Raw genomic sequence first — 11518 nt, 5'->3', positions numbered from 1 at the left:
AGGCTGATCGGCCTTGTCGTCTTTGACAGGAAGATTTTTTTTTCCCCAGAGACCATGCCCCTCTTTTATTATTTGCATGTCTAATACCGGGATAGCTGGCCTGTACAACATCTGTAAACCTAGAATTTGGTTGAATGTGGGTAACTATGGAACCAAATTTATTTTCCAAATTTTTGGATGACCTTTGACCTACTTTCGAATATCTCAGCCTGAGGACCAAAATTTGTTCCCAAATTTTAGGGTGACCTTTAACATTAGAATTTTATTTATTATGCACATATCTAATTCTAGGCAATCTAATACGGCTGGGGTGCAATGCTCTACTATAAGACCAAATTTATACCCAAATTTTTGGATGACCTTTGACCTACTTGTACATATCTCAACCTGTACAACATGTGTACACCTGGTATTTGGTGGAATGTGGGTAACTATGGAACCAAATTTATTTCCCAAATTTTGGGATGACATTTGACCTACTTTCACATAACTCCACCTGTACATGTGTACACCTGGTATTTGGTGGAATGCAGGTAACTATGGAACCAAATTTATTTCCCAAATTTTGGGATGACCTTTGACCTACTTTCAGATATCTCAGCCATCACTATATAACACATTTCACACAGAAAGTTGGGAAATATTGTACTTTTATATGATAGTGACTATTTTACAAAAATTCTATTTTCCATAATAACCTTATCAGCTTGTCTTGAATAGACTTATATCTGCTCATCCCAAGACACCAACACAATAAATTTGAGCTCAAGTGGCCAAGTAGTTTTGTAGAAGATTTTTGAAGCAATTTTTACCCAAAATTCTATTGTTAGACCTAATTTGCATAACAATGACCAAATCAATTTGTCTTGAACGAACTTATATGTGCTCATCAAATGACACCTACACACCAAATTTCAGGTTAATTGACCATGCAGTTTTGACGAATGGATGGCAGAGAATCAAGAATTGAATCAAGAAAACACATTGCCAACATTTCAAGATTCAAAGATTGATAAATTTATTTGACTTCTCAACAAAATATCAATTTACATAAGTTAAAACTTGAAAGCCCATGTATGCCTATGCATATAATGTAGTATCTGACATTACACGCAACGTTAAAGAGGTCGTTATTTGACGCTGTTGATGCTGAAGATATTACATATAGCAGGAGTGGATTAAATCTCTGGTGTATAAAGTCACACAGATGTACCAGTGCACTTCTTTTATTGCTTTCAAACTCTTGTTTGTTTAGCCACATCTCAAGTTACTATTCACTCAGTACAGGTGTTCTCAATGTTCAATAAATGTTTATAAATTTGAAAGTATGTCAGCTGTTCCTAACACTCAATAATACCCCCTCCTATTTATGTCACATGTAATCTAAGCATTTACTTGCCCAGCTTTACCAGAGGGGTGTAATTGTAACAGCAGTGAATGGCTTTTCTAAAACGTTGTGACAGACCCTACATGGGGTATGTATATAAATGATCAAACCACAAAGAGCAAGCTTAGGGAGTAAGGTTTTTTCATGGCACAGCTCACTGAAAAGACGTAATGTGCAGAATTCCAAGTTCAATGTTCCAACGTACTGTGGTAGTAAGGAGTAAATATATGGCATGTCCATTGTTTTTCAATTTAAGACTTCTCAAATCAGACAAAAACAATATCTTATGATTGATTTTTCAAGTGATCTTAGTGTATTGACACAACTATTTTCCTTGTCCAAATGGGTAAATAAGAATGGAAATGTAAGAATGGAAAATTAATGTACTTTTCCCACAGAATGGAGCTCTGCTGAATGAGACCTTAAGACAAACAATGTGAGACATGGTTAGAAAGGTTTTGGCGTCTTCTCGCCATGGGCGATGATCAAAAAGACCCCATTGGCAGACAATATATGCTGAAAACTAGATAAATTCATATCCTCTCATCACCATTTCACGTTCAATAACTGAAACTTTTTCATTTTGAGCTTCATTACTCGATCAAACGCATTACATGAAGTCCCTCTAGGGAGTGTGTGCGTGAACTTACCATTCACTGTATGTTCTGAGATGGTTCAATGGCATCGTTCAAGATAGTTTACAGTTAATTCTCTTCAGTGACATAACATTTGTATCAAACACTTTTACAATTGGGTCTCTGTCAAGTTGAAGGTTAACACTGTGGTTCATGTCACGGAACTTGTGCATTGCACTGCACTACCGTACCATACCCATAGTGTAGGGTTTTATCATCTGTATCAAAATCATGCACTGGCTGGGACAGATTATAGACTAACCCAGGCCAAAATTAGAGGTCTAATCGATATCAAAGTTGATTTGTAAATAAACTAGACTGTTACAAACCCTCTCTAACCTAAGTTATGATCATTCAAGTCTTCTTTTATAGTTTCAGGCTAAAAACCTCTCGTTCGCTGAGACCTCAGTAAAGCATGCCATCTTGTTTTTTGGAATGCACTATTCTGTAGAAGGCAGTCTCCTAGAAGGGGGGTGTTGATTTCAGGTTAATGCTGGTCACTTGTCGTTGAGGGTGCATGATGCATAGAACTACATTGCTTGTTGTCTGTCGTCTATATGGTGTCTTTTGAAAAGTGGCTGTTTACTTCAGGCTAGTGGGTTGATTTCCAATATGGCATCGGTCAAAATAAGTATACATCTCATTTACATATTTAATGAATACAATAAAAAATCATCAAAAACAGAAAAGATCATGTACTTACTGACTTAAAATTAACAAATCTGAGTAAGTTACATTATGTACACCTACATGGCAGATATCAAAGCAATATGACAACTAATATTTGAGAAGATGAAAATATCATTTTCGACAAAAAATTTGCCAAAAATTGAAAATGGCACAGATCAACTTGGCATGAACAAATCTGAATAGCCTTCCCCAAAGCAACTTGCAGACCAAATATGAAAATATTCTGACTGTCAGTTTTGGAGAAGAAGATGAAAAAAGAAAATTGATGGACAGACGACAGATGATGATGGAGAATCAACCTAACCCTTAAGCTGCGCACAGCTGTCACTGACAGCTGAGCTAAAAACTATGCCAACAGGCTTTATACAATATGTGTGCGTTGCTATGGTTGATGTCTGTGCCAAATTATATTGAATTCGAAACTTGAATTCTTAATATATAGCCTAATTACCAAAACCAATTAATTATGCAAAGTACTCATTAAAATATTCATGCTTACTATTGTTGATGTATGTTCCAATTTTGTGGAATTTGAAGTATGCATTCTTTAGACACGACTTAATTACTGAAAATCATTAAATATGCAAAATCACTAATTATGCAAATCACTCTTTAACACTAAAACCTAGGCCAACTGGCTGTATAGGACGTGTGCTTTGTTATGTTAGATATAGGTACCAAATGTTGCAGAATGTGATGTTTACATTCATTAAATATAGCGTAATTACTGAAAATCATTAATTATACAAATTTCTCATTAAAAGAGAAGTTGGAGAGGTGTAGTGATAGTGGTTTAAAACTGACTCTTACAAACTGTGTATCAGAGACTTAAACTTTGGTTTGCCAGTCAATTTTATGTAGTGGATGAGTGCGATACTCTGATCTCAACACAGTTCACACTGTACAGCATAAGTCCCATCAACAATACCCATAGTAACAGATGGAGAAAAGACCTCAATGTGGGTGACGGTTAATACATGACGTTAATTCTAAAACTGTAGTAGGCAAGACAAGAACATATTTTTGTACAACTTTTGATCATTCCAATGCAAGGACAATGATTTTGTTCAGATGTGGAATTAGAACTATACAATCCTTCCTACCCCATAGTTCAAAACTGCTGACTGTAACTGTTACAGCGTATCCCAATTTCCTTTGTGCGAGTTAGGAGGTGTCATTTGGCAAGTACCTCATTCACCCCAGTGTTAGATCTCGTATCCCTATAAAAAAAATAGTGCCAATGGCGTTGTAGCACAACTGTACAGTTTTTAAAAAATGTTTACCCACATGCTGATCCATGCTAGGTATAGGTGTTCATTTGCTGAATGACTATCCAGTTATCTATCCAACCCTGCTGTTATCTTTACAATATACATGATCATTTGGCTGTTGCTATGGGCGTGGTCATGTTGCTAGACATATTTGCATACATTTTTTGAATGTTTGTTCACTTGTCTATGAATCCCTGATGTTATCTTTTATCTTTGCAATATATGTGACCATTTGGCTGTTGCTATGGGCGAGGTCTTGTTGCTAGGTATATTTACATACATGTTTTGAATGTTTATATTTGCATACATTTTTTGAATGTTTTATTATTTGTCTATTGTTACCCTGATATACAAGTGATCATTTGGCTGTTGCTATGGGCTTGGTCTTGATGCTAGGCACATTTACATACATGTTTTGAATGTTTATTCAGTTGTCTATTAATCCCCGTTATATTTGCAATATACATGATCATTTGGCTGTTGCCATGCACAGGGTCTTGTTGCTAGGTACATCTACATACATTTTTGAATGTTAATTCATTTGTATATTTATCACTGTTATCTTTGCAATATATGTGATAATTTGGCTGTTGCCATGGGCATGGTCTTGTTAGGCATATTTGCATACACTTTTTGAATCTTCATTCACTTGCCTAAGAATACCTATTATCTTTGTGAAATATACTGCCATTTGGTTGTTGCTAAGGGCATGGTCACGGTTGTTAGGGCCAATTGTGTCAAAATGTTTTAAGGAAAATTTGGATAATAACACTTCTAGAAACATCTCACCAAGTTACAGTCTCGTTGACCAAGAACTTTTTTGAGAGATAAGTTTTTGGCCAAAATTCACATTTTTACACCTAATTTGTATGTCACTGATGAGATTATGATATGCTTAATATTTCTTCATCTATACACCCCCAGATGCAACACCATTAAATTTTGGCCCAATCTGCTCAGGAGTTTTGGAATTACAGATTTTTGACCAAACAGACACATTTTGTAAATGGAAGATATTTTGTTGTCATAAACAAATCTGAGTAGACGCCATTATTTTTTCTTGTGTTTGAAATGAAATAGTATTACTCACTGGGAATGCACAATGTCAAAAAGTTGCACTGGTGCAAAGCATCACAGGAAAAAACTTTCTCTGGCACACCTCATTTAAGAAATTTAGCTGTAACAAAAAAGTTAGTATGGGGGCCCTGTCTTTTTCTTCTTTCAATCTTCAATTAATAATATAAAGAATAATATATATCAATATGAACAAGAAAATGAGCACAGATATATATTTATTTGGAAGCAAATAATTTGTTTGCATATAAATTGCCCAGGGAAATAAGGTGTCATGTCGAAATTTCATAAAAAGCAAGAATGAAAAACTCATTGCCATCATATGCAAAACTAAGTTGTGTAGGATATACTGCCTATGTCTGCTAAACACAACTTTGAGTTATCCTAACTTTTTACTTTTTACCAAATTTGGGGACAACCCATTTTTATTGTATATAATTTCAGTACCCTATCCTTAATTTTTTATGATGAAAGTATAGATAAGAAAATGAGGGTAGAATTTATACTATATAATTACCTTAATGTATGTAAAGTATGCATTCTTAAGATAAAGCGTAATTACACAAAATAATTAATTATGCAAATCATTAAATCTAAAAACTGTGCCAACATGCTCTAAGGATATGTGTGTGCTTTGGTATGGTTGATGTATGTGTAAATTAAATGGAATTGGAAGCTTGCATTCTTAAGATATAGCCCAATTACCAAAGTTTATTAATTATGCAACTTATCATTAAAATTATAAGCTACATCAACACGCTTTATAGGAGATATGCAATATGTTATGTTTAATGTATATACCGAATTATATTGAATTTGAAGTTTGCATTCTTAAGCTATAACCTAATTACTAAAAACAACAATTATGCAAATGACTAAAGAATCTTCAGTGGATGTTTACCAAAATCTAAACAGTTCTTGCGTTTAGCATATGGAAGATGTGTACAGCAAGTTTCATTAGAATTGGTATAGTAGTTTTTGACACTGTCCACAGACAGACAGACAGACAGACAGAAAATACATAACACTCCCTTATGAGGTAGAAATGGCCAAAGATTTGAAAATTTATGTGATATGGTATCAAATGTGGGCAAGTGTTTGAAGATTTTGTGACTTTCTAGAAATCATGCCATAGAGATGCAAAAATTTGAAAATTTTGTGACTCTACACATCATTTTATATATAGGCAAAATGCTTAGTTTAACAAGACAGTGATTTATCTGGATGTAAACTGAATGCCTCCCATAGGCAAAAACCACAGATTTCCGTTCCTACACATTGTTGGAATGCAAAATTCTGAGCTATAGCTATCATCCATGATGTACCCTTTAATTCGAATATTAATAATATGAAACTATATGAAATTTGACCTTGCATACTTAAGATAGTGTCTATCAAAAATCATTAATTATGCAAATGACCCATTCTGATTATAAGCTACATCAACAAGCTTTATAGGACACATGCTCTTCTTTACCATCAGAATATGTACTAATCTGAAATTTAATGCTTGCTTTCTGTTAAAATTAGATATTGCCTAATTATCAAAAAATATTATTAATGAAATTACACATCACAAATAAAAATTGCATAAAAAAACTACATCAAACTGATGTCCATTGCTATGGTTGATTTATGTATCAAATTATATGAAATTTAAATTTTGTGTACTTAAGGTATTACTTAAAGAAAATCATTAATTATGCAAATTTCTCATTAAAACTAAAAGCTACATCAACAAGTACATTTGCACTTTGTTAGTTTGATATATGATGTACCAAAATATGGAAATTTGAAGGTTACATTCTAAATATGGTCTGATTATCAAAAGTCATTATTCATGGAAATAACATCAACAACCACATGTATAACAAACTGTAGGCACTGATAATCAATGAATTCACCAAATTACATGAACTTCGAAGTTTGCATTCTTAAGATATACCTTAATTACTGAAAATAATTCATTCAAAACTATATGCTTCATCAAATGACTTTATAGGACATATGTGATTTGTTATGTACCAAATTATATTAAATTGAAACATGCATTCTTAAGATACAGCCTAAATACTTCAACCTATCAATTAACCAAGTGACTAATTAATATTTACCAAATTTAATTAGTTCTTGTCATTAGCATATGGAAGATGTGTAGCAGGCTTAGTGAGAATTGATGCAGCACTTTTTAAGATATTGTGTCCACACACAGACAGACACAGACAGACAAAAGTATAACATAACCTTCCCTTACCTTTACAGGAGGTAAAAACTGCCCAAAAATGTCATTTGTGTTGTAGAAATATTAAGAATAAAACTACAGCATTTTTAAAATGACATATATTTACAATAACAATTACAGATTCAAATTTCATGACATTGGTTCATAACAATCTAAAGCCTCATAATTCAAATATTTCCTGTAATTGAGCTTACTTTCAGCCAATGGTGACTAACACTCCTTGGTTATCTAAAAAAGAAATATACTTGTAGTGAAGTAAAAGCAATGACAAAAAATTTAAGATTGTCTTGTAAAAAAATGAAACTAAGATTTACTGTATACTTGTATAATATTTCTGTCATGGATTAACAAATAGACTATTTGATAAAGACAATTTGAACACAACTAATATGTACACTTGACAAAATAAACTCATACCATTGTTACATGGTGTGATCTCAACTACCCACTTGTTTGCAGTTCATTGTGGAAATTCAATATGGAATTACAAATCAGGATACCCTTTCATAATTAGTGTTCCATTCTTTTGTTGATTGCTTCCGCTGAGTCAAGGATACAAGCTTCTAATGCAATACTATCAACTTTTAATCCCGCAATACAAAATGGCAGCATCTTCTAAAATTTTAAGTTAAAACCATTTGTTGAATATAGGGATGTTAGTAGTACAGAAAGCTGATATGTCTTTATTGAAATAGCAATCTCTTCCTGAGATGTATAACAGTTGCCCAAATGAAAACTATACCATGTTGACAGTTTCTTTTGTCCTCCCATTACCTTGCACTTCACCAAATTCAATTGGTTTTCCAGAGGTGGGATCAACTAACCGGAATGCTTCTAAGAATTCATTGAAGTCTATGTAGCCATCTTTGTTCATGTCAATACTTCGAGCCATGTCCCTTATTTGTTCTTCTGATATCTGACTATTTATATGGTGTGCTAGAATCTTGCAGGCCTCTTGAAATTCTTCCATTGATATCTGACCTGAAATAAAAATATTAAGATTAACCAGCCAGTCAATGAAACATTTCAAAATGAGGAATAATTGAGGTTTTATCAGCCAAGGTACTGCAACACAACTTACTCTATTGGAATAAATGTGAGTCAACAGATCAGAAGTTAGTGTGGTACACAATACAAAATTGTGACATTGTGTAAGGTGAGATATGCTATTAAAAAGTTGGTATCAAAGAACATTAATTTGTCACCTAGACTGTGTTTTGTTGATTTGGATTGATTTATTTCTTACAGATGTATTTTAGAGTCATTTGTTGCATGAAAACCTCAGAGAAAGACAAGATTGGATGTGTCACAAAAAATTAAATACTAAATTACAAGGAGTGTTGTCAAGCATCCTAAAAGAGGGTTTACACACACACATCCACAAACTACACACATCCCCACACTACACACATCCACAAACTACACACATCCCCACACTACACACATCCACAAACTACACACATACACTACACACATCCATAAACTACACAAACTTCACACATCCACAAACTACACACATCCACAAACTACACACATACACTACACACATCCACAAACTACACACATCCACACACTACACACATCCATAAACTACACAAACCTCACACATCCACAAACTACACACATACAGTACACACATCCATAAACTACACACATACACTACACACATACACTACACACATCCATAAACTACACAAACTTCACACATCCACAAACCTCACACATCCACAAACTACACACATACACTACACACATCCACAAACTACACACATCCACAAACTACACACATACACAAACTAAACACATCCACATCCACAAACTATTAAGAAAACCAATTCAAGGCTTGAAATTCTCTATTGACAGGCATACTTTCTCAACCAAAACTCTCGCAAAACCCTTTGCACTGCTCTAATCCCATGTCACTTTGATTATTCATGTTCATCCTGGTACTCTGCTCTCACCAAAACTCTCAAAAAGAAACTCCAAATTACAAAAAAAAACAAAATTATATGGTTCATCCTTTCTATGGAGCCCAGATCACACATAGGTGCTGATCAGTTTGATGCCCTGAGTATTATGGGTGAAATTCAATGTTCATTTTGTCCGTTTTGAACGTGTTAAAAATCAAACTACTTTGTCGTAAACAACATACCAACTTTATTTAGCAACCTCTGTGGTCAAATTCTACGTCTGTTGTGTCCACTGTTGCCATTACAGGGTCCCGCAAAATCTCCATCGACCAGTTGCTCATTTACTGTTGTTCATATATACCTCCAGTGTTCGCACATTTCAAGTACTATGATTCGTCACAAAACAAAGTTGCAATTCTAACACGTTCGAAACAGCACAAAATGAACATCGAATTTCGCCCATAATACTGAGTATGCTGGACGTCAAGGGTAGAGTGAGCCAGCTACAGCTTAACCATGCTTTCAAAATATACAATAACTCCAGCCCTGAGTATTTATCTCATCAGTTTACCAAAGTATCTTCTGTTCATAATAATTGCACTAGGGTAGGTTGGTACAATTTTCATCACCCAACGGTTAAAGGTGAGGCTGCTAATATGTTTTATGCTAACGCCATTAAGGACTGGAACAATCTACCAGGATCAATTAAACAGATATCACAAAGAAATGCCTTTAAAAATATAGCGCAAATATTGCGTTCTCACACAACTTCATGTTCAGGGCAATGACAGATAATATATAATTTTTTGAAGATTTAAAGTTGTAACCAAAACAAAAGTTTCATACCTAATTTCCATCATAATAATCCAGCAATCCTATGTTGGAAGTGTACTTAATCAAGACAAGTATAGCAACATCCTGATCAAACTTTAAAGTGATGTATCTACAAGCCTGGTTTTGTACTTCTATATTTTTTAAAATCAATTTGGAACCAAATCATACCAATGTAACAGGTTTAACTTTCTTGGTTGTCTTATCATAATTAATCACATCTGATGAACCGCTGTCTTACAACATATTACATAATCAAGTCATAAACCAAACTGGCCACACTACACACTTTACCACCAGAGGAAATAGTAAAGTAAACTTTATAGCTAATTAACAATGTAATGTTCTCACCGTCTCAGCTAATGAGTTAAGCTCAATCTTAACACACACACAGACAGACAGACAGATTCTTAGCACTACTGAACCTTATCAGTACTGTTGTGCTAAAATGCGGTCAAATCATATCTGTCCAATACACTAGGGGATACGTTTCCCCTACTTCTGTTATTCTTTCCTATTTCATGTAGTTAAAAACCTTTGCTTATCCCACCACTTTCTTGAATCACTGTCAACTACTGGAAACAAGTCCTTGACTTTGTGGGTTATCCAAGTAATTCAACAATTTGTACCAGTTTTTATTTGTATATCTGTACTGTCGATCTTGTCGTTTTACTGAAAACTAGACTAAACTAATACACACATCCACAAACATAAATACCATTGTCATACAAACCTGAGTTATCTTTGTCCATCACCCTAAAGATGGTTTCAAGATTACTTTTATTCCTGTACAAAGTTTCTGTAATACTGGGCCCTGAGCTCTGATTATGAATGACATCTAAATCAACACATGTTTCATACAGAACCAGTCCATTACTGTTGACTTGTACTAGTTTTTCTTTGAATATCCTCCATGGTATTTCTAATTCTAACACAGTTGCCATCACTTGTGCCCATTCTCCAACAGTAATTAAACCTGTAGTCAACAAACATTAATCATCAACATAAATATAACTTTATTCTCAGTATAATGAAGGGAAAGCAATAACTCAAAGCTTAGAAATCTATATGACTAAACTCAGTTCTTAGATCTTGCAGTATTTATCAATACTGCCCTCTTATAACATTCACCATTTATCACCTATACTGTTGATACATTATATCATTGATATTTTACTCTTACAACACTCATCAATATTTATTATCATCCTACTCTTAATGCATACATCATCTACATTGGCAACCATCTTTCTTTTAAATAATGCATTAATTACGTACTACTCTTGTAGTATTCATTAGTATTGTATTTCTCTTATAGTATTCATTAGTACCGTATTACTCTTACAGTATTCATTAGTACTGTATTACTCTTATAGTATTCATTAGTACTGTATTACTCTTATAGTATTCATTAGTACCGTATTACTCTTACAGTATTCATTAGTACTGTATCACTCTTATAGTATTCATTAGTACTG

The 11518-nt window shown here is 33.8% G+C and overlaps 1 protein-coding gene across 3 annotated transcripts in view; it reads right to left on the bottom strand.

The window, feature by feature from the left end:
• Nucleotides 1–988: 988 nt before the first annotated feature.
• LOC144438814 (serine/threonine-protein phosphatase with EF-hands 2-like) overlaps nucleotides 989–11518 on the bottom strand; it is a 214362-nt gene continuing 203832 nt past the window's right edge. For all 3 annotated transcript variants that reach the window (XM_078127991.1, XM_078127992.1, XM_078127993.1), the window contains 2 exons: nucleotides 10774–11016; nucleotides 989–8280 (listed from right to left, as the gene is read on the bottom strand). In XM_078127991.1, the coding sequence (XP_077984117.1) occupies nucleotides 8036–8280; nucleotides 10774–11016 (488 nt within the window). In that variant the 3' untranslated portion in view covers nucleotides 989–8035. The remainder of the gene's footprint in view (nucleotides 8281–10773; nucleotides 11017–11518) is intronic.

The sequence above is a fragment of the Glandiceps talaboti genome, chromosome 8, assembly GCF_964340395.1.
Source record: "Glandiceps talaboti chromosome 8, keGlaTala1.1, whole genome shotgun sequence".
NCBI lineage: Eukaryota > Metazoa > Hemichordata > Enteropneusta > Spengelidae > Glandiceps > Glandiceps talaboti.
This window is presented reverse-complemented; position numbering and strand designations above follow the sequence as displayed.